This window comes from Trematomus bernacchii, unplaced genomic scaffold, assembly GCF_902827165.1.
Source record: "Trematomus bernacchii unplaced genomic scaffold, fTreBer1.1, whole genome shotgun sequence".
Taxonomy (NCBI): Eukaryota; Metazoa; Chordata; class Actinopteri; order Perciformes; family Nototheniidae; genus Trematomus; species Trematomus bernacchii.
The window spans coordinates 5,243,136-5,267,446 of NW_022987705.1; the positions used below are offsets into that span (position 1 = coordinate 5,243,136).

At 41.4% G+C, this 24,311-nt stretch overlaps 1 protein-coding gene across 3 annotated transcripts in view; it reads right to left on the reverse strand.

Annotated features, from left to right (window-relative positions):
- Positions 1–862: 862 nt before the first annotated feature.
- Positions 863–24,311, reverse strand: part of LOC117490648 (spectrin beta chain, non-erythrocytic 1) — a 47,643-nt gene continuing 24,194 nt past the window's right edge. For 2 of the 3 annotated variants that reach the window (XM_034140414.1, XM_034140413.1), the window contains 26 exons: positions 23,819–24,213; positions 23,471–23,734; positions 23,177–23,388; positions 21,315–21,452; positions 20,979–21,198; positions 19,534–20,070; positions 18,690–18,892; positions 18,512–18,602; positions 17,296–17,442; positions 16,016–16,279; positions 15,655–15,879; positions 15,446–15,535; positions 14,234–14,512; positions 14,021–14,151; positions 13,719–13,923; positions 13,252–13,626; positions 12,911–13,155; positions 11,831–11,969; positions 11,582–11,666; positions 10,064–10,260; positions 9,715–9,839; positions 9,538–9,613; positions 6,651–6,826; positions 5,432–5,605; positions 5,250–5,292; positions 863–4,487 (listed from right to left, as the gene is read on the reverse strand). In XM_034140414.1, the coding sequence (XP_033996305.1) occupies positions 4,275–4,487; positions 5,250–5,292; positions 5,432–5,605; positions 6,651–6,826; positions 9,538–9,613; positions 9,715–9,839; positions 10,064–10,260; positions 11,582–11,666; positions 11,831–11,969; positions 12,911–13,155; positions 13,252–13,626; positions 13,719–13,923; positions 14,021–14,151; positions 14,234–14,512; positions 15,446–15,535; positions 15,655–15,879; positions 16,016–16,279; positions 17,296–17,442; positions 18,512–18,602; positions 18,690–18,892; positions 19,534–20,070; positions 20,979–21,198; positions 21,315–21,452; positions 23,177–23,388; positions 23,471–23,734; positions 23,819–24,213 (5,249 nt within the window). In that variant the 3' untranslated portion in view covers positions 863–4,274. Of the gene's footprint in view, positions 4,488–5,249; positions 5,296–5,431; positions 5,606–6,650; positions 6,827–9,537; positions 9,614–9,714; positions 9,840–10,063; positions 10,261–11,581; positions 11,667–11,830; positions 11,970–12,910; positions 13,156–13,251; positions 13,627–13,718; positions 13,924–14,020; positions 14,152–14,233; positions 14,513–15,445; positions 15,536–15,654; positions 15,880–16,015; positions 16,280–17,295; positions 17,443–18,511; positions 18,603–18,689; positions 18,893–19,533; positions 20,071–20,978; positions 21,199–21,314; positions 21,453–23,176; positions 23,389–23,470; positions 23,735–23,818; positions 24,214–24,311 lie in introns of all 3 variants that reach the window. The other variant, XM_034140412.1, reaches the window with a different exon arrangement.

Consider the following 24,311-nt stretch of genomic DNA (forward strand, 5'->3'; position numbering starts at 1 on the left):
ACATAAATGACATAATTGTCTTTAATGTTTAAGTTTTTTAATTATAATTTTTTATTTTCACATTTCATTTTGATATTTGATTCATTCTTTTTTTTCATATGCAGATTTCATGCCTTCAGATTCACATCTTTTCTTCCCCAGGCTATATATCGAAGCCAGCCATGGTGCCAGCAGGTTGTCCTGGTGGACCGATGCTATCACAAGCTCCAAATTAACACCACTTTAGAATACAAAAATATTGCTATAACTGAATACAAATTATATTCAACCTGAAAAACTTTGCAAATACGTGTTTTTAGTTTGAAAATGACATTGTATTTTTCAAAGTTCAGGATCAAAACATGAGCTTTCAAATGCATTTTTTTTTCTTCGAATTATCAAAACTTCTGGCCCAGATTTAGCTCACTTTCCTTATGAAAGCCCTATTCAAATTGGAATATCGCTCTTTAAATAATACCTTATACATACTGTAGATCACCTCACCTCACAGATATGGCCGGTTGGCTTCCCTTTTGCTGCTTCATGGTATTACTTGGGAGCATATTTAATTCTGCAAGGTGCTGTTGGATCGTTGACTGTATAACGTTTCTTAGTCAAATTATTTTGTACCATATTAAACTATTTTCCGAGAACAGACTAAATGAAAAACATGAATACTAATCTTCTTTGTGTGAAACAGGATGATGACAGCTATCCAGCTCTGTATATATTAGACTATGCTATGGATGGAAAATCGGCATTTAATGAGTTTGTCGACTGACCATAATCCAAATGTCCCACTTGTTCTCTCTTATGCTCATAATAAAATACAAGCTGGAATGTTTTTTATCATCAAAAACCCACAAACAATATCATGATTTTCATTAAACCATGTTTTATTATTCCTAATATTAGATGTAGATACACAATTCAACAAACATTATTTTTCGATTCATAATGAAAATGCTCCACAGCACACTGACATCGTGTGGAAGGGTCTGGTATCACAGACACGTACCTGAAAATGGACAGCAGTTATAACTTTTGCAATAATAAGTTGCATTAGTAACAGTAGTAGTAATAGTAACAACAGTAGCAATAGTGATAATAATAGCAATTAATAATAGTAGTGGTATTAACAACTCTGAATTACAGAGGAAGGAACAGACATTCGTCAAAAGTAATGAGAAATGAAGGTAGGAGGACAGGCTTATCAAATGCTGCAAGACAGACCACTGGATGAAAAAATACAAGCTCCCACTAGACAGCAAATACCCTGCCGCCTTCTAAAAAAGGAAGCTCAAATTGTCACCAGCATCATTTCACCAATATCTAATACCAAACAAGTAAAAGTGGTTGTTTTTCTTCATCAAGTACCCCATTGTTTCAACTCCTCTCTTTGACAACGACACATCACTCCCAATGTTCTGGTCAAAGCTCACCAGTAGCACAACGCTCCTTTTTTTGAACGGATGCCGTATGCAACGTGAAATCACAGCCAGCTGAGGACGTTCCCTAAACACTAGGTCGCCAGGGTCATTCTGCATTAAATATACAGCACAGGTTTAATGTGTGTGTACAGTATGTCAAGTAGGAGAAATATTTCTGCTTCACATGACCAATTTGGCCAAACTAATTTGAATTATTCACATTCAAATGAGCTGATAAGAAAATACACTGTGTGACCTTTAGTCCTTAACTGGATGCTATATCTGATGTCCAGAGCAAGGTATAGCCACTGGAAACAGCTAATCCACTTGATGCATCCATAATGACTCCTGGAGATTGTGCACAATGTACGATAACTGCGTTGGCTCACTTATGTATGCACCGACCTCACTGACTTAGCCCCAATAGAGCAGCTTAAGTTTAAGGCTGCTTACACTGGGAGCTGCGTCACACCCTAGATACAAAATCCCACTGACAGAGAGAAGGTAGTCAAGTGCTGTCAAATAGTTTCAAAGTCCATCTTTAGGTAATTTTCTGGCTTGGAGGGTGTTAGATTTAAAATATAAAATCACTGGTTCCACATTCAATTGGGACTGTTAATAAATAAGGCCAACCTGTTCAAACGGCATCCAGTTTATTTTCAGCTCAACAGTTTGGTGAGACATTCCTGTGGCCTCCAAGGCATGGCGTGTACATCCATTACCAGCTTTGAAGAGTTGCTTTCAAGGTGTGCTAAATTACAAATATTTTATAACTCGCAACCTACCTCAAATATTCCATTAAACTCCTGAATTCAGAATTGTTATCCTGTTACTTCCTGTTGCATTTTTGGCAGTTAGAAAAGGCAAATTAGAACTTGGATTGAAGTGACTTACAATAATAACACTTAACAACCAATTGATATAAAATTGTACTACCGCCTACAGTCTCACAATATACTGTAAATGCTCTTGTCATTTCAAACATGTACCCTATTTGAGGCACTATTAAACACATTTTACATTAACTATATTGCCATTATCATGTTCTGGATCAATGCAAATGCCAATTACATTTAATGTTTATCTCCAACCTTGGAAATGAAGTGATCTCACGTTTTTAAGAGTACATCAACACAGAAGAGATGGCAATGATGAGACACATACACGTATAAACCTACATGAAGTCATGCCACATATGCAAGCTCATCTAAGAGACAATTTAGGATTTTCTTCCCCTCTTTGCTGTGATTTGTGCTGTACCTTCATTTAAATCCACTGACGTACACAAGATCATTGCCACAGGGCACATTTTTAACATTCTTATCTCCGTATTATGTTAGCTTCCTTTAAGACTGTTCGAATGGAGGATGGGTTTTGTAAAAAGGGGGTCTGTGAATCTGTTGTGGGTTCAAGTAAGGCTCCTCTCTCTGTCAGGTAGCACATAAAGCATATTTGTCAGTCCAAAATCACTTCCACATCGCTCTCTTCACTTAATGAGACCTGTCCATCTGTCCTGCTCAGCTGCGTCCGCCACAGAAAATGTGCTTCAGCTTTTTTTTTTTTTATTATCTACAAACTGCCCCCATGCCTTCACACCAGTAAATTAAGAACGGAAATAGATATTAGAAGACTTAAAAAAACAGAAATAATGAAACCGTCTGGTGGAACTTCATTGGTAATGTCAGCTTACATAGAATTAAAAACCAGAAGCAAAGGAAAAGCTGATTTTATGAAATAATTCCAGTAATTATTATGTTTGTCTGCGGAGCCGAAAAGCAGCATTCATCTGGCCACGTTTGAGCAGGAATAACATTAACGTGCAAAATCCACGGCACCACAACTCACACACACACACACACTCGCACACACACACACACACACACACTAGAAAACTAATCTTATCTGCTTTGTACAGAAATAAAGAAATGTGAAAATCAAGCAGAAAAAGATCACTCAAAGGAAATCAAATACAGGCAAAATTAGAGACAAAATAAAAAATAAAACCACTTATTAAATATATATATATCATTTTCCCAATGAAACTTGTGATCACTTACTGCACACTGCTAAAATTCAATGAGCTTTATTTTTTCTCAAAACACCTCATCAACTGTCATTCCTAAAGGAAATCAATAATAATAATAATAATACATACAAGGGCAAGCCCAACATTCTCCACTAGTTTAACCAAAAGTGTTTCTCTCCACAACATGAATCAAGATTATCTACTGGAAACTTAATTACTTTGTTTTCTCAAACCAGCAATAGCAAAAGATAAATAATAATAATAATAATAACAGCAAAAATATCGGTCAGGTTAATAACATCAATACCGAGAACAGAAAAAGCGACTGATGTGATCCTTCCCAAAAAAACAGAGCGCTTAAGAGCAGAGAAATAAAACCGGTGTGCACCAGAGTGGAAAGCCACCATCCATTGTTTTATTAGCGGCTCGTCATGGAAACGGCTCAGCTAGTGAAGACTCACTGAAGAGAAACTATTCATGCTGAAGGAAGGCCGTTTTGGTGGATTGAAACTGAATCCCTGTTAATGCCAAACCCCCCGACACTGACTTAGATTTATAATCTCAGCGGGTCGGCTGAAATTGGATGAGGGCTTTCATAGTTGGGTGCAGCTTAATGTGAAATATGATTTTGGTGAACGAAAAACTAAATGACGGATAAAAAAAATTGGCGAGGGAGAGAATCAGAGAGAAGGAAAATTGAACAAAGTTCTCTGAAAGCCACGTTGAGAATCCCCCGGGGCTGATCTGAGAGCAGTTTACTCTCTGCCTGCTTCTGTTTGCTGAAATTTAGTTGTAAATGTTGTTTCCATCGATTTTTACAATACATCGAAAAAGTGTTTCTATTTTTTCTTGCCGAAGAAGCTGAACCTCTTTTCACGATCCTTGTCTTTCCCGTCTTTGTTGCGCATGGTGACTCCTCCCCCTTCTCCTGAGCTGGGGGAGATGGGGGGCATCGTCATGGCGCGGCTGAGGGCCCGCGGACCCACCGGCGAGTCACCTGACCCCGTGGGCATGGAGCTGATGATGGAGCTGATCCAGGCGCTCATCTCCGCCTTTAAACAAAAACAAATCATCATTATAAGAGAAGAGATAAGACAAGATAAGACAAGATAAGATAAGATAAGACAAGATAAGACTTTATTGATCCCAATTTGGGAAATGTTTTTGTTGCAGCAGCATAAAAAGACATGGCATTGTACAATTTAAAAAGACTAGAAATAAACAAGAAAGTAGAAAATATACATGTTGAATTTACAAATTAACAATAACAAAAACAAAATATAAAGCAAGTCATTATATATACATATAACTGAATATGAAAAAGTCAAATGTACAGTGTGATTTTAAGTCCAAGAGAAGCTATGGAGCAGAGCGTTCCCTGCCAGCCAGAGGTGATTTGTTATAGAGAGTTATTGCAGTTATTATATTGTAACGTTCCACAATAGGAGTCGGAAACAGGCCTCATGTTATTAGGTTTAATAACTCCTTTGATAGCATACAGATATAGGTTCATAGGTCACAGGTTACAGGTTCAACATCACTCAGTACTCCACTCCCTAACACACACAGCAGGGTCAACGTCACACGCCCTCCCCCCTCTGCTCCCCCAACCACAGGCCCACCGCACACCGACCAGCATTACTGTGCAGCTCTGTGATTGGCAGAGAGACGGGGGATGCTTGAGTGACCCACACAGCACCCTATACCGGGTCGCTACAATATTATACTTCACTATCATCAAACAGAGCCACAACACAACAACACGATTGTACTAAAGTAATCATTTTTAGTAGATAACTCCATTTTACTCTCACCTCATCCTTTGCTTGGAACAGGAACTCTTTTCCATCCCCGAGCCTGCTTACACAACGTTGAAGAAGTATTAGTCAGATACATCTCAGCATTTCATCACTTCTAATTTGACTTATTTAAGCAACAGTGTTACTGTATCAGGGATCCTTGTTGGGACGTTTTTCTTTGCCAAGTCTATTCTCACCTGAGCTTGAATACAAATTTCCTCTTCTTATATCCGTTGGCTACCTCACACACGGCGTCCCCGAGGCTGATGGGAACCTCTCCGTGGTAAGGAATGCCGTTGCTAGCGCTCTTTCCGTCTTTATAGAAACCGAGGCTTCCTTTTCTTAAGACACAGTACACGTTCTGCCAGGACCTGTAGGAGCAAAGAAACAGGGATTAGGAAAGTCAGTAAAAAATGCCTTTGACTTCCTTAACCCTTAGATGCATAAGTGGGTCTTTTTTGACCCAGTGAGGTGGTTTTCTTGAAGTATCTTTGTAATTACATTTTTTTTATCATTTCATATTCCAGCTATTCCTCAAAAAACATGTTTTGGATATCATGCCATTCACATTTTAAATGTACATTTTAAGAAATTGTAGTTTTTGTATTTCTACCCCAAGCTTCCATAAGTGGGTCAAAAATGACCTGCATGCATTTTCTATGAGAACCTTTGATTCTTATCACCTGTGGCTCTCAGGAATACATTCACTATAGACCACACAGACTACATCACAGGAAGATTATTTTACACAGCAAGATCTGATACCTGTCAGTATAATAATAATAATAATAATACATTATATTTTGATAGGGCTTTTCAAGGACTCAAAATCGCTTTACAATATAAGGGAAGGTTGGGGTGGGGGGTATAGGACTATCAAACTTGATCAACCGGCATGGATTGATGGGGGGTGAGCTATGAGTAGACAAGAGGAGAAGAGATGAGTTTTGAAAAGGAACTGGAATACTGTTCCTGTACTGGTCTCAGAATAGCGGAGATCTTTGCATCGATATGTTCAAAACGATTTATTTCAAAATGTAAAAAAAAATGTCTAAAATTATAAATAGTGAAAAATTAAATATAAAATATTTCTAGTGTGAACCAAAATATAATACTAAATATTATACAAGTGATTTTTCTAAACAAAATGACAAAAATGGCATAAAAAACACATTATTCTAATACGGGTCCTTTTTGACCCACTTATGGAAGAGTGTAGGGTCCAGTCACTCTAAGGGCATCTAAGGGTTAAAAAGGTAGGAACTAGGCATACACAACTTTAAAAGATACAACCAATTATACAACACCAGTTACAATAAGGTACAGACATGAGTTCTACGGTGCATCTTACAAACAAGCAATAAATCATTTAGAATTGTAAACGTTTTATGTTTGTTTTAATGCACCAACGCTCACCTGGTAGCTGCCTTTTTGCTGTGGGACTCCATCTCGTGTTTTCGACAGAGCATGCCCTCCATGGTGTCTGGATCGGACTCGGCCCCCCCCCTGCTGGGTAACGTGGCCGAGGGCTCGAGGCGAGACGACGCCAGCCCGCTGTCCCTGCCGGGTCCGTTCGACTCGGACTCTGAGCCCTGTGGGTCAAACCAGAACATGAGGAGGTGGAGGAGGAACAACACACGACTGGATGGAAGCAGCGAGCAGCAAAGCAGCCATTCACAGCCGTACATGAAGAAGCCATGACGACGCTCGCTGTGACGACGCTGTATGATTAGCTGAGATAACAGCATAGCGGGTCCACATAATCACACACTGCACTGATGCTAAACAGCACAATTACAGTACTTACATGTGGGTAAGACGTCAAATTAAAATAACCACACATGCATGCTACACTTAACAAGGATAGTTGGTAGGAAAAGCATATCCAAAAACGTAAGGAAATTACTCACAATGTACATTTAACTATTCTTAAAATAAAATGTTTCTCTTAAGTCAAATTTAAATGATCCATTAAGCACCTGGAAATGAAACTCAGACACAAATTACATGAACACTTTCAACCACAGTTCAACTCTCTAAAGCCTAAAGTCCTGCACAAAAAGCCACAGACAGTAAAATGCCATTTTAATTGATAAGTACTGTGCTATCAGCTAAGGATACTTTGTTATAGTTGTTTTTCCTAAAATAGCATTTTTTTCTACACATTACTTCACCAAAAGGACTTTCACACTCACCACAGGAAGTGCACACATATAGGGGAAGACTTAAACAAACTACATATAAATCAGCTACATATATCACCACGTTTACAACTCCGGGCTTCACATCTAAAGCCACTCTTGTCCTGGTCAGAATGAGCACATGAACAGCAGCCGACTGATCCATGAGAACAAACTGCTCATGAATCTGCGTCATGCCGTTAGACTGCAATGGGACTCGCTGATGAAACATGAATAAAAAAAGCAATGGTTTTTGCATCTGTGACAGAGAGCGATGGCTTCTCAACAGAAGAGGCACTGCAGTTGACCAGGAGCTGAGTGGGGGGGGGGGGCTACACAGCTGACCACGGCTTGGTACTCACACGCTCCGGCTGCTTTGGCTTACACACACGTTTAGGCTGAGTTTTCTGTCCCACTGACAACGATTGCGATAATGACTGCTGATAAAAACGCAATGAGAACATTGTTAAGATGTCTTGTTCTGGGTGGGTAACATCAGCATGTTGATTGGCTTCTAAAATAAGTCGTCAACAACTGTGTGGACTAACCATAAATTAGATGAAAGTCATAATACAGATATTGCTCCCTTATTAATCTTGTGACTTTACTTTCCACAAGGTGCTTATTTTCATCTGCCAGTGTAGACTTTAATAGGTTTGTGTAACATGCCCAGGTGTCTTCGTTATCCTACCCAGCTAACCCCCTCCTCAAAAGGTGTCCTGTACATTGAATCAGGACTCCTGAAGTGGTGTGTGAGTTCCTTCATCCGAGTGGCACTGATTCTTTTAAAAAAAATGCTTCTACACTAGAAACATCAACAAATACCTATTAGCAAAATGTAGCTGCTTGTCACTAAAATTAAAAATATTGGTCAATATATATTCTTTCTAGGTATTGTGCTTCGATGAACATTTATTCAACTGCATTTAAAGGCTACTGGAATAATCTAAAGTTGTTCCTTTTAATTGGATAAAAGCAATTAAAATCCTTACATGAGCAGGGAAAATGTATGGAAACAACACTGTTGAGTAGAACAGACAAAGACATACAGTAACACTATGTATTTATATTTATGAGATACTCACAGGACTCAAAATGTTGCAGTGTTTTTGTCAGTAATGTAATATGAATCAATGTAGACATAGATGAGAGTAACACCTACGTCACTTCTGGGCAAAAATTACGGCCCCGCCCACTTTTGGGGGAAAACAACGCTGTCATTTGAATGGCGGTCAATACAAATTCTGAAGTTTTTGCCAATCCGATCAGAAATGTAAGAAAACCGTGGATTTTTGGATCTTCAAAGAGCCCGATTACGACGGCCAGTCAGGCAAACAATTACATTAAATCATTTGAAATCGACGATCGGGCTCGATATATGGTTAAATTAAAATCAGTAGGCGAGGCTGTAATTTCGCCAGCTGTTACTCTCATGAGCGAGGCGGAAAATAATAGTTGTATCATGCCAACAAGCTGCTGTGTCGTTTATTGCACCTCAAACATTAAAACAAATCCAGAGTTCAGTGTTTCTGTACTTCCTCTAAGAAAAAAGGACAGTAAAAGAATAGCTCTGTGGCTTCAGGCTTGATCGACCATTCAAATGACAGCGTTGGTTTCCCCCAAAAGTGGGCGGGGCCGTAAAGTGACGTAGATGTTACTCTCATCTATGGACATCGATCGCCAACTGCTATATTTAACCATATATCGAGCCCGATCGTCGATTTCCAATAATTTAATGTAATTGTTTGCCTGTCTGGCCATCGTAATCGGGCTCTTAGAAGATCCAAAAATCCACGGTTTTCTTACATTTCTGATCGGATTGGCAAAAACTTCAGAATTTGCATTGACCGCCATTCAAATGACAGCTTTGTTTTGGGCGGAGCCGTAATTTTTGCCCGGAGGTGACGCAGGTGTTACTCTCATCTATCTCATAGCATTTCACACAATGTTCCTAACACAGATTGAGTGAAGGAGTGAATATGATCCTTATACACGTGTAATAATGTAGAATATGAAGGAATGTAATTACATGGCGACCACTAACAGTTAGATTAGAAACCTGGTAAAGAAAATGTACGCCGTTAGGTAACACCACAGAACAGTATCTGGACACCAACACTAACCTGTGAGGTGTCGTTGTCGCTGTGCACTCCATTCACCGACACCGTCTGATTGAGTGTGGTCTGGTCCAGACTGGTTCTGCGTTTGAGAGGAAGGGAGAGCATGTTAATAAAGACATTTCTGTTAAAAGAAGTACAAACAAACCCTGTTCTGCTCTACCGGAGCTGTCCTCTGGTTACCTGGCTGCAGAATCATGTGCTTGACTTTCTGCCTCAGTTTGTGCCACTTCTGCAGGGGGGGGTGTAGGGGGTCGCCGCGCTCGCTCCTCCTCCTCTCGCCTCCTCTGAACCTCATGCTCCTCGAGCTGGAAAACAAAATGTATTTACAGTCAGTTTTATTCATTTTTTAAACCAGGCAATATTATATTACTTGTGTTTTTGTTATCGTTATTCATATTACTGTATGCTTATTTTCACAACAGTTTACTAATATACCTAATTACTCATAACCCTGGAAGTCAGGATTTGATCTAAACTTAACATTTAAGGAGTGAGGTAAGATCAATGCCTAGATTAATAGGGTTTTTACCGTGGTGAGTTTCTCCAGCAGCACAAAGCGGTCTTCCCAGGCTGTAGCGAGTTTCTCGAAGGCCTCATGGCGCTTTATGAGGCTCTCGACCTCGTCCACGTTAGAGCCCAGCTCTGCTGCTCGCACCAGAGGTTCTTGCCCTGCCAGCCATGACTCTGCCACATAGGCATCGCGACCAAACTGCAACACCTCCAGCACTGAGATGGGATAAGGGGAGTGAAAGACAGAGTGAAAACAAAAACAAATAATGAGACGCTAAGAAATACAGTTTACCAGCATCTATTAGTAGTGAGTTGCGTACACAATAGGGACCTTTCAGACCAACAATATCTTTAGGGGACAACACACATGCTTCATGTACTTCAGGAAGATCCCTGCATTGGTGCCAGGCACAAAATGTAATAATGAAAAACCTTTTCAAACGATAAAGTAGTGTTACACCATTTTCTAATATTAGAGGTATAGAGAGGCGAAGTCACGCCCATCTACTTCCGACCCATGGGACCTTATTTTGGAAAAATTATGTATTGTAGTCGATGGAGAGAGAAAACGTATCTCCGTAAAGGATGTCATAACCGGTGTGATCATTCTATAATACACCGTTTAAGCCCGGATGCCCCCGGGGGAGACATGCTAACGCTAACACTACATTAGCATCGGCAATCTTTTCTACTTCATGCTATCTGCACAAATGGTTAACATTGAACATTCAAAAGATCAGGCAGTTCAGGGAGAATCGAAGCAAGGCAGGCAGCTTTGCATGACATTCTTCTGGACGCGTTTCATTGTGGTGATAGTGAGGGTAGTCAATCCCTTGTTTGGCAAGACAGTAGTGACGGCCAACTTGGTGACGTGTGTTGTTGTGCGAGACCAGAGATGTAGTTCATTGAGTGGTTTCATACAAGAAAAGTGTTACTTCACAGTTTTACGACACATTTGTATTTTTTTTACTTGCAAAATTATCTTTTAAATTGACAAACATCATATGTGTAATTCGTGGCACAATTCAAACGGGATCGAAAGATAACTTTTCTCTCGCCATTGACTTCAATACATAATTTTTCTGAAATAAGGTCCCATGGAGGTCCACCGGAAGGGGAGGGACTTCGCCTCTCTATAGCAAAATACGCTGCTAGGAAGAAGGGACAATAATCCATCTTATTTGCATTGATCTGCTAGTCATCATTTCAGGGATAAACTACACAGAAAGAGTCCTGGCTCTACCTTGGCAATAGTGCAATTACCGGTAGTACCAATAAAAAAGGTGCTTGCACACATGACTTGTAGAATACCACGTAGTGTGTAACTCGAAGTCTTGACGGCGGAAATGTCACATCTGCAGCAACAATCTATCTTGGTAATATTTGTAACATAACATAAAAAGACACAACTGTTTGTATTTTATCTGCTACCTTTACCTTGTAGCAATCTCAAGTGTCCCTCATGTTTTTTTTGCAATGGCACTATTACATTGAATGTGCCCTTTTACAGACTATAAAACATCTTAAGGATGCATACCAATTTGTAAATGGTCCATCTTGTCTTGCCAGTTTCTGTTGATCCTTTCTCTCTTTTCTTGCAGTTGAGCCAGTTTCTCCCGGATCTATAAATCAAAGAAATTACAGTCAGGAAAGGAATCATGAAAACATTAAGTAATCACCCCAAAATGAAACACTAAGTGTGTTCCCATTTCCCTTAGAGTGGTTTATTCTGAATATGCATTAAAATGACTGCAGATTACATTGAGAATGTCCCGCTGCACAGTACCTCATCAGATGCATAGTGATTATTGTTGATGAGAGATTTTCCCAAATCAACGCAGGCGGTGAAGCTGTCAGCCCTGGTCTCAATCTCTGACTTGATATCCTGATGATTGGCAATGACCAGCCCTGCAGAGGACACGTCCCTACGACAAAAGAAAGGAGAAGGAGATGACATCTAAACATATTTGTCATAATACAGCATTTAGAGATGCACTGATTGATCAACCCCATCATGAAGTGAGCCATAAAGGAACAACTTCAAAGGAAAACTTTGACTCTTTTCAACCTGCTTTGTATCGTTGCAATGTTGGTGGTATGATGATATGAACAATGTTTCTCTCCACTTTGTGTTACCAGCTCCCGGAGTGTTTTGGATGACATGAAGCGAGCGTCATTAACCCCTACGTCAACCGTACAAAGCATTACAAAACATTTGGAAGTACTGTGTTGTTAGACCGGTTGCACTTGTTTCTTCGATGATAGTAAAACATGCCAGATGAAGTGCATTATAAAACGGACAAGTCAAATCAAGCAATCTGATTGGTTCTTAGCCGTGATATAATGAGCGTATATCACGGGTAGAATTGTAGTTACTTTTCACAACAAGTCAGTATCCCTCCGCGTCTGAGAAAAGCTACAACCGTTACAACTGTTACATTACGTCCGTTACGAAACTAACTAACTAACAAAGCTTAAGATGGAAACATGTAAGGGATAATGTGCAGCAAGGACTTATTGACCGTTGTTAAGGACGCTCACATCTGCAGAAAGAAGTCCGGTCGATTTATCTGTATACAGTTTGGCTGAAAAGCAAACTGCATGCTTCACGTCGGGCCGAACCACGCCCCTTAACTGTGATATAATGGCCATATACCACGGCCTGTCGTGAGCTATTGCTTAAATATATTGCAATTCATTTTCAGTTGGATTTTGTCCAGGTTTTTTTAATAGTCAATGTTTTATTATTAAAATACAGTTAAATGTTTATTTGTCATAAAAGAATCAGCCAAGAAAATGGAGCTTGGAGCATTTCTAACAGCATTCATCACAGTATCTGGTAAATGAAGCATGAAATAACATTCACCTGGGGCTGTCATGAGCGTCTATCTGCAGGTTGACGCCGTCCATCCAGAGCATGAGGTCTCGCACCATGTTGAAGAAGCGGAACTTCTCCACAGTGTCCAGCAGGAGGAGCCTGCGGGCCTGACCGGCCTTCAGCAGAGCCTCCCAGGCAATAGACACAGCACTCTCACTCCTGTTAATGTCATCAGCTTTCTCTCCAGCGTAAGCCTTCTGTAGGCGTGCAGCGTCATCTTGCACCTGGTTCACCTACAAGGTCAAAGAGGAACAGAGGACATTGAGCTTTCTATTAACGTGTCTCTCTTGGAGTCTCACATGAGATCTCTTTACAAACAGGTTTCTGACCTGTCCGCTGAGGGCCTGGATGTCATTTTCGAACGTGTTGTGCTGCCTGTGTAGATGCTGAACGGTGTTCAGATCCCGGCCGAGGTCAGAAGGCAGACCCTCCTTCTTCTCCTTCACACGTTCGAGCACCTCCATGGCGTCCTGGTGGAAGCGGTGCAGCTCGTAGGAGGCTGCTAACATCTGTGTGCGTGTGTCGATCAGCTCCAGCAGGTCGGCCCAGGCCTCGTTCAACCCGTCCTTCCACTCGGCCACGCTGGCGTTCTCAGGGTGACCCGACTCAATCAGGTCGTCTGCCAGCTCGTTGACTCCATCTACTCGCTCCTGGCCGATGGTGCTGGTGTCACGAGCAAACTCCCGGAACTTGTCCCTCAGCATCTGCCAGGAGAAAAATCAGGGCGCAATTAATTCCGCTAAATTTCCCTGAGCATCAGTGTCTCTAAAGTATGTGATGGAGATAAAACACTCACTGTGACATGCTCATAGTCCTGTCCTAGTTCGTGGGAGCCAGCTACCACCTCCCTCTCAGCAATCCACTGCTCCAGGTCATCCACCTCCCGCTTCAGCTGGGTCAGCCGCAGCCTCTCCTGAAGACGCCCGCGACGCTCCTCAGCGAGGTCTTTCAACCCTGCATACAGTTTGTCCACTTGTGCTTGCCGTAGGGTGATCCTCTCACTGCGTAAATGAAGAAAGACAGCAAGACAGATCAGTGTTTGTACATCTTTGTGACACGCTGTCATTCCAACATTCATATCTATTTGCGCTCTCTCACCTCTCTGGGTGTTCACTGGTGACCATAAGGCGGCTGCTGTTGGCCAGCTGGTGGATTGTTTGGGCGTAGTCCTCAAGGGCCTGTTCCAGGGTCTGGTGCTTCTTGACCATCACTAGCGCTATTTGCTCATCCTGGGAAACCAATAGGAAATGATCACATTTTCTCCAGACATAAGGTTGTGAAAGAGCGTCACTTTTATTTTCCCCATCTTACCTTGGCCTTTTCCTCTGACATCATGTGCAGCTCCTGTTCTCCCATCCAGGCCTCTGCCTCCGCCGCATCAGCATAGAACTGCTGGGCGCGGTTGGCCTCTATTAGACGATCATGGCGCTTGTCTGTCTCGGCCTTCAGCTGATCCCAGAGTTCCCCCAGCTCAACCAGGCGCTCCTCAAGGGCCGACTGCCTCTCACCGTCCACCTGGCTCTGAGTCTGGCCTCGTCTCTGGATTTCATCAATACGCGGCTGGTGACCCTGGATCTCCTTCTGCAGTGTCTGATTCAGAAACAGAGAAGAAGGGCGAGTCATTTTTCTTAACCCTTAGATGCATAAGTGGGTCTTTTTTGACCCGGTGAGGTGGTTTTCTTGAAGTATCTTTGTAATTACATTTCTTTATCATTTCATATTCCAGCTATTCCTCAAAAAACATGTTTTGGATATCATGCCACTCAAATTTTTTATTTAAATTGTATACATTTTAAGAAATTGTAGTTTTTGTATTTCTACCCCAAGCTTACATAAGTGGGTCAAAAATGATTTTCTATGGGATCCTATGGGAACCTTTGATTCTTATCACCTGTGGCGGTCAGGAATACATTCACTGTAGACCACACAGACTACATCAAAGGTGACACCTCTCAGGAAGATTATTTTACACAGCAAGATCTGATACCTGTCAGTATAATAATAATAATAATAATAATACATTATATTTTTATAGGGCTTTTCAAGGACTCAAAATCGCTTTACAATATAAGGGAAGGATGGGGTGGGGGGTATAGGACTATCAAACTTGATCAACCGGCATGGATTGATGGGGGGTGGGCTACGAGTAGACAAGAGGAGAAGAGATGAGTTTTGAAAAGGGACTGGAATACTGTGAGGGTCTCAGAATAGCAGAGATCTTTGCATCAATATGCTCCAAACGTTTTTTTTCAAAATGTAAAAAAAATGTCTAAAATTATAAATAGTTAAAAATTAAATATAAAATATTTCTAGTGTGAACCAAAATATAATACTAAATATTATACAAGTGATTTTTATTAACCAAAATGACAAAAATGGCATAAAAACACATATTATTCTAATACGGGTCCTTTTTGACCCACTTATGGAAGAGTGTAGGGTCCAGTCACTCGTGCATCTAAGGGTTAAGCGTTTACTTTTCTTTTGACAAAGTAATACAAAAAAAAGCAAGTATCAGTGTACCTGGTTCTTCTTTATGAGCAGCTGTACAGTGGGCAGGTCTTTCCCATGGTCTGTGGAGTCTGCCAGGGGCATCCTCTCTTTCACCCATAGCTGAGAGAAAAACAGACAAATTAATATAACAATCGGTCCAAACAGGATGCAATACAAACACTTATTTTCTCCAAACTTCTATATTTAATTGATGCATTCAGTCAGGTAATCAGACTCACAATTTCATCTTCCAGATCTCTGTTGAACTGATGTGCTTCTTTGGAGGCGAGCAGCCGCTGTCTCCTCAGTTGGAGAGGGTCCTGAAGGTTGGAGAAGTTGTCAGTGACATGCTTTTGCTGTCCGTCTACCTCAGTGAGGCCAGCGTCCTCCTGGGACAGAGCCAGAGCCTGAGACTGGATGGACTGAACCTCCTTCTCTCTGACCTCCATCTGGTTCTCCAGCATCTACACGGGGGAAAGTAAAACAATGTTAGACAAGAAGATATGACATTTGGCAATCTCCATGTTAAGGGTTTGGCCAGGTTTCATTGCACATTGTTATAGATGGCATACATTGAGCTTTGCTAGCAGTTCAGTCTACCTGGTGCTTCTGGAGCAGGATGTTGACACTAGTCAAATCTTTGCCGTAGTCGTCGCTATGCAGCTGACCCTCAAGGTTTTTCAGCCAGACGTCCAGAGAAGAGCAGCTCTGTGTGAAGAGCTCTGCCCGGTTAGCATCGAACAGGCACTGGGCCTTGGTGCGGGTGGTGGCCTCAAGCTCCTCCCACTGCCGCTGGAGGTCCTCCAGGGTCTGCTGAACAACAGGCTTCAGCTCCGGCTTCTCTGCCACCAGCGCCTGACCTTCCTGTTGGAGGCACAAAACAAGAACAAGTTTGAATTAGCGTCAGTTTTGCTTTGATATATAATATATTATTGATATGCTATCTAGCCTTGAGGATCAGCCTACTGATCAACGCGCAGATGAATAGATTTCCAAGTGCTTTTTAACACTAGAACCGCTAACGGGTCAATTTTACCCGCAGCTGTTTTTTGATTGTATGTAACTTTTTTTCAATCAAATATTAAAGTCTCCCAGTCCGTGACTTTTCCTGAAAGTGTGTTATGTACAGTAGATAGATAGATAGATAGATAGATAGATAGATAGATAGATAGATAGATAGATAGATAGATAGATAGATAGATAGATAGATAGATAGATAGATAGATAGATAGATAGATAGATAGATAGATAGATAGATAGATAGATAGATAGATAGATAGATAGATAGATAGATAGATAGATAGATAGACAGATATAGATAGAGAGAGATAGACAGATAGATAGTTATAGATAGATAGTTATAGATAGATAGTTATAGATAGATAGATAGATAGATAGATAGATAGATAGATAGATAGATAGATAGATAGATAGATAGATAGATAGATAGATAGACAGATATAGATAGAGAGAGATAGACAGATAGATAGTGATAGATAGATAGATAGATAGATAGATAGATAGATAGATAGATAGATAGATAGATAGATAGATAGAGAGAGAGATTTGTACCTAAACAAAACACAAGTCTAACACCAAGCGTTTAAATCAGCACTGGTAGTGATATTTTATACTTCATGCTATCTGCACAAACTATATCACATGAAAAGCTGAGAGCCCACAGATTCTATTGATATAAGTGTCATCCCTGTGCGATCAAAACTCACTGTTCTACATGATAAATAAAAGAACATTGTACCTTGAAAATCAATAGCGGGTAAATTTGACCCGTTGGCGGTTTTAGGTATACAGCGACCTCTGGCGGTTCTAGTGTTAAATGACATTACACTTGATGACAATGAATATAAAAATGTCCACACCTTATCAATTTTGTCCAGCCAGTCTTTGTTTGAGGCCAGCTCAGCCATGAAGGCCTGATGTTTCTGCCACTTGCTGTGAAGATTTCTGGCCTCATCATAAGACATATCCTGTGCCGTCAGCATCTTCTCATTGATCCACAATGTGAGCTACAAACAAGAGAATAGCATAACAATTGAAATAAAAACAAACAATAGAAACAAACTCTATAGTTAGTTTTCTTGTGATTGAAAAAGCGGCAATACTAGCTAATTTTCACAATTGTGACCTGCTCCATCGAAATCAGTCGCATTGACCCGAAGACACATTTTGAGTTGTATACACTGTTGGAAAGAGGAGCCTTCCCAGCTTTCAAATGATATCAGGATAGTTGTTGTACTCAAAATATTAAGCAAAATATGTCACATTATATAATGACTGTCACCGAGTCATCATTTTGAGAAAAAGGCCTTCAAAGTTTCCTCTTCTCTGGAATCCATCGATCTGATTGATTATTAGCAAATTATCAAAATAGTCCGGAGGGAAAATATTTTGGATTGCTGGTCTGGGGGAAGCTCGCGAGTGTGTGTGTGTGTGTGTGTGTGTGTGTGTGTGTGTGTGTGTGTGTGTGTGTGTGTATACTTGTGTGTGTTTGTATATTTTTGCATTTGTGTATATTGTGTTTGTTTCCCGGGGAAAACACTCACGAGAAACACCGGCTGTTGTTATGCCTGCTGTGACGTCAAGTTACTCCGTTCTCCGCTTGTAATTATGCCGTTACAAGCTTCAAAGCTGTATTTATCATCTGAATTTGCCGAAACAAGTTTAATATTCTGAAAGCCAAGACTTTGTTTAATTGAAATCAGATGAAAACAAACTGTAACGGACCCTGCCGTGTTATCTATGATTACTATACGCCTTGCATTCATAATGTCAGCCGGAGGGAGGGGGAGCGGCGCTGCGGAACAGCAGGGTGCGAGTGAGAGCTGTCTTCTTCCCTTTACAAGCTTCAAACATGTATTTATCGTGTGATTTTGCAAATAAATGTTTCATATTCTGAAAGCCAAGGCTTTGTTTATTTAAAATCAAACAAAACACCCGAACCCCTGAAAAACTATTTTTTTTACGCAAATCCACGTTTATTTTGAGATGAGCCGTTGCGACTTCCGACTGATTTCGATAGAGCGGGTCACAATTATCACATCACATATTTATTCATAACAGTGTTTTTTTGTTTACCTCCTGTCCATCCTGTAGGAAGTGCTGCAGTTCACGGTTATCCTTAAGCTTTGTCAGCAATTCATTAGCATTCTCCTTATTCTTAAGATGCCTGGAGGAAATAAGGGGAAAGCTTAACAAACTACTCTTCAAACATGACATTCAAAAGAAATACAAAAAGACTTGGTTTTGCTCTAACCTTTCCTGGATTGAATCCACTTTTTCCTGGATCTTATCAGAGTTTGCATTACTGTCATTAATGAGGCGACGTCCAGCCTCCCCCACACCATGTATCTTTTCCTCACTGGCCTCTGTGGTGGTGAGGAAGTCCTCATGCTTCTTAATGGCCTCCTCTGCTCCCTGAAGACTGGTAGGCATCTCTGTGTGGGACAGCACATACTCCTACACACACACACAGAGGAGAACAATGTTGTTTAAAAAAAATTGAAACATGATTTTTCAGGGTATATGTAGGAATCCTGAAGTCAAATGTAATACCTTTTAAGACCTTTTTTAAGACCCTTCCCATACATTTTAAGACCTCATCGCCACTTCGAGTTCTAACCGGTTACATTGGCAACACACTTTACCTCACATTGACTATATACAGTCTTGATTGTCCTTCCTCCTTATCTTCCAACCATTTGGACGCAAACTTGCATTTCCCCATAACGATGTTGTTTAACAACCGGCGTAAACGGGCCTGCGCGCTATCAAGCAGTGAGCGCGCGATGTCCTGTTCAGATGACGTCAAATCCAACGGGATGCCATAAATAAACTACACAGAATCACACTACACACCTACGCAATGATTACATTCAGGCAAACTGTAGAGTACAACCTCTTTGGACAATTTATATACTTATTGAAAACAAGCTACAAAATGTAATGCCTTGGAAAATGCCGTTTAATACTTTTTAATAGCCTTACATTTCGCTAAATTGATTTATCAACTTTTAATACTTTTTAAGACCCCGCGGACACCCTGTTTTTATTTCAATAAAGTTTTGTGGCACAGCATTTCATTGTATGTATTTTCTCACCTGGCTGTTGAGGAAAGCCTCCGCCTGCTTTGCGTCTCTCAAGAACGTCTGGAAGTCAAAGGCTTGGGCCAAAACGCTGTGACGGTTCTCCCACATACGACGCAGCTCATGCCATCCAGTGTCCAGAGCCTGGAGCCTCTGGGCCAGGAACATGTACTGGGCATCTGTCTGACCTCGGGTGACCTCCTCACCGACATCCCTCATCTTCTCGTAGTCTTCCTTATAGTTATCCACCTCGTTCTTAATATTCTCGTGCTGGGTTAGCAAACTCTCAGCCTCCGTCACAGAGGTGGGGATGTCCTCTGAGGCCACGGCTGTCTGGGTGCGGGACAGCCAGGACTGGAAGTCATCCAGATCCCTAAGGAAGCCCTGCAGCTTGCTGGCTTCGCCCAGCGACTCCTCGCGCCGCTTCATGGTGGCGTTCAGCTCCTCCCACACCTCTTGAATCCCTGCCAGGTGCCCTTGGATCTCTCCGGCCTGATCTGGATGTTCCTCGGCCAGCTTTTCAGCTTCAATTTTCATGTCATCTAATTTGCCCTGAAATAGATAGATAGATTGATAGATTGATAGATTGAGAGAGAGATAGATAGAAAGGACATGAAAGAAATATTAAACACAGATTTTAAGATGATTTCCCCCCACCTAACACCTCAGATCTCATCCTCACTTCCATTTTTTCATTCTTTGTTGACTACTACTCATGATAGATTCATTTAATCTGTAAGAATTCACCTTTTAAAGCACTATACCACATTTGTCAAACTCAAGGCCCTTGGTGGATTTAATTTCGGCCCGCAGGATAATTTCTAATTACTATTAGATCTGGCCCGCCGGTATATTGCACGCACACCTTCACTCAATCCTGAGGATTTGCTCAGCTCAGAGCCTGACCCCAATCATTGATGAACTTGCACCCAAGATGAGATGCCAAGTATCTGGCTTGAACTAGCATCACAGAGCAGCAACCTGAGTTTCAATGGATGTTTCCTTCTGCACTTTCTTTCAGGGACAACAGGGCATGTTTGGTTTGTTCTTTGAGGGGAATAGTTTTTTTGAAGCTGTTGTTGGCCTGTGGAAAAATGTAATCATAAGAAATGACTCCGGAAAAGCTGCGGATAGAGCCATAAGAAATGAATGCAACTGATTATTTAATGTTTAATGTTGTTTTTATAGGCAATCATTTAAGCTTTGTTAGTTCCAGGTTTAATATGTGCAATAAGTTCATTTCAATACGTTTTGCAATAAACATTGAACCAGTCCGGCCCTCGACTAGTACCGATTTTAAAATGTTGTATGTGTATTTGAGTTTGACACCCCTGCACTATACTAATGAAATTTATTTTATGATGAGGACAACATACCTCGTCATAAAGCTGTAATAAAGTCTGTTATCTGATCATTTCTGTTCCCTCACCAATAAGTCACAGCATGCAACCTCTCCATACCTGAATGGCCTCCAGGTCCCTCTCCATGCCGGTGAGTTTGCGTTGCAGTGCCATCACTCCAGCCAGGTCGTTGCCCAGGCTCTGGGTGGATTCAATCACTTTGGTCTTTTCCTTCATCCATGTCTGGATCTCGTTACACTCCAAGTGGTAGTTCTGGATGTTCAGAGCCGACTCCAGGGCAACTTTCTTCTGGTCAGCCAATTTTTCAAACTCGTTCCATCTACGGACGACACCAGATGTATGATTTAGGATTCAAATGCTAACTAGAGCTCATTCAGTACAATTATATGTAAGTGAAAGGAGTGGATTAATGAGGCCTAATATGTTGGCTCTGACCTGTCGTGCAGTTGGTCTCGTGTCTGGTTGATTTGGTCTTTTTTGCAGTTTTCGGAGCTCAGCAGCTGCTCGGCCACCTGGTTCACATCAGTGACACGAGTGCCTAGGTTGTTCATCTCAGGCTCCAGTGTCTCAAATCTGCAGCCATAAATATAAGCCAAGCATCAATTCAATCATTCTGAAAACCTAATCTAATTTAGACGTTACATTTTAGTAAGGCAAGGCAAGTTTATTTATATAGCACTTTTCAGCACGCGACAATTCAAAGTGCTTTACAAAACAAATTAAAAGACTTTTTAGGAATAAATACAGTAAAAACACATTATATAATGGCATTTTACAACAGGCATTAAAAAGCAAAGATAATAAAATAAACACAACAGGTATACAATACATGTTTAAATGGCATACTGCAGTGCGAATATGAGCAGCTCAATTAAAAGCGGCAAAGAGATATGTTTTCAGTCTCGATTTAAAAATAGTAAGAGTTTCTGCAGACGTGCAGGATTTGGGCAGTTTGTTCCAGATTGTGGGAGCATAATAGCTAAACGCTGCCTCTCCATGTTTTGTTTTTACTCTCGGAACCGATAGCAGACCCGTCCCAGAAGACCTGAGGCACCTTGATGGTTCGTAATTATGTAGGAGATCAACAATATACTTTGGTCCTAAACCATGTAATGTTTTAAAAAATAGCAATAGTACTTTAAAATCAATTATTTGACCGACTGGAAGCCAATGTAAAGATCTCAGAACCGGACTGATGTGATCCACTCAGTGAGGACACGTGCAGCGGCGTTCTGAATCAGCTGCAGCTTTTTAAATGGATTTTTTTTGTCAGCCCTGTGAATACACTATTATAGATATTACAACTTCTTGTGAGAGGGAACAGGGACATTTTGTATACTTTTAGGAATAAATTAGAGCTACCAAATGTGTGTTTAAATGGTTATAGAATTTTGTCAATTAACATTTTCTTTGCAATGTCATAACACTAACTTATGTGTTTGATTTCACAAAGGAAATTATTATTATGTGTTCTGAGTTATTATTTCACACATTTCCTAGGGATAAGAACTCAGCCTGTTTCTTATAAATGTAATATTTTCTTTATAGAGTGACGCGTCCTAAAACCCGGAAGTAAACTTCTTCCGGTTCCTTCGACAAAAAAGCAATGCAATTTCTCCATAGGATTTTGGAAAATAGCTGGAAATAAGGTCTGTGGTCGACACACATTTAAGAGACGGATCACGTTTTGTTCAGCCGGATAATCTCCACATGCCTACCCTACTTTTATCATTTTCTAATCATAAATCTAGTCGCCAGAAGCAAAATGCTAACGTTATGCTATAAACGAACTACAGCAGGGTCGCTGCTTCAACGTCACGCCAACTTAAGATCCATATTCAAAAATACAGATTCTAAATTGTACAAGTTGAAGCGTTTGTTTTAACAGTTTGCAGGAGGCAGGTACTTGCTTTCAAGCAGAACACGGGGAAAAACAAACTTAGCGGGAGTGTTTACGTGTTCGGTGTAATGATGTACAACGGCCTCGACAACTTCTGTAGTCCTATTCAGCCACTTGTTAACAACCATCGTTTTTCAGACACGTTAACTCTTCAGAAATCACCAGTGGGGTCACTGCTGATGTATTTAATGTCGTAGAACAAAACGTGATCCGTCTCTTAAATGTGTGTCAACCACAGACCTTAGTTCCAGCTATTTTCCAAAATCCTATGGAGAAACTGCATTGCTTTTTGACGAAGGAACCGGAAGTGGTAAAATGCTAACTTACTTCCGGGTTTTAGGACGCGTCACTGTGGCACTCTATTAGCATTCTTCCCCTCTTTTACCCCATGACTGACCTCTGCTGCACCACCTCTAAGTCCTCTAGTTTGGTGGGGATCTCCATGCTGTGTAACCACTGCTCCTTCTCCTCCACCCACAGCTGGCAGGCACCAGCTTCACTGAACATGCGGTAGAGGGCCAGGGCGCCTTCCAGAGCCTGGCGGCGAGCTACTGACAGAGACTCCAGTTCTTCAAAGCGCTGCTCAATAGCAGGAAGGCGACCCTCCACCTACAATCAGCCACAAACAATAATTTAGTACTACAAGCAGCATGTCATCACTGAAGAAGTATGAAAAACAAAGCACACATACCTGAGGGATTGTTAGATAGGCCTCTGGCATTGCTTGGACCTGCTCATGCAGGGAGTCGATGCCGGGGCGGTGACTCTGGATCTCCTCCTCGATCTCCCTCTGCTTGCGGGCAATGGTTGTGGTGGAGAACTCATCGTGGCCCACCTCCTGACTGGACACCTGTCTAAGTGTCTCCATGATCCATACCTCCATGTCATTAGCATCTGTTTGAAACTGCTGCAGGGCCACAGCTTCCTCGAGGCTCTGCTCTCTAAGCTTGGTTGTCTAGGGAGTAGATAAAGTGAAAAGATTACAAACGCATATTTGGAATAGCTTTATTATGTATAGAGAACTGTGATAACCACGCACCTCCTCCAGATGTGCCCACTGTGCACGGATGTCTTGAATCCTCTCGGTGACCTCTGGGGCTCCAAAGTGTCCCTCCTCAACCAAAGCTTCTCCGGCAGCGATGCTGTTACTCAGGGGACCATAACGGGCTGCCATCTCATCCGTGAAGGCTTCATGTTTGCTGAGCAGGTGAAGGGCAGAGGCGAGGTCACGGCCACAGTCCCCACTCGCCAGGATCTGCTCCTGCTCTCTGATCCAGGCTGCCTCCTCTCCAATATCCCACAGAAACTGCCACAGACGGCGCGACTCCTCCAGGCAAACTTTGCGGTTTGCAGCAAGCTGACCGAGTTCTTCATAGGCTTGACCCAGCTGGTCGACCTTCTCACTAACTAGTCCCGGCTCACACGGTTTGTAGGCTGGCATTTGAAAAAGGAGAGTAATGAAATTGCGCCCAAATAGGTAAGACTTATGCTGCACGTTCTGCACAGGGAATATGTTAAAAACCTGTTTAAGG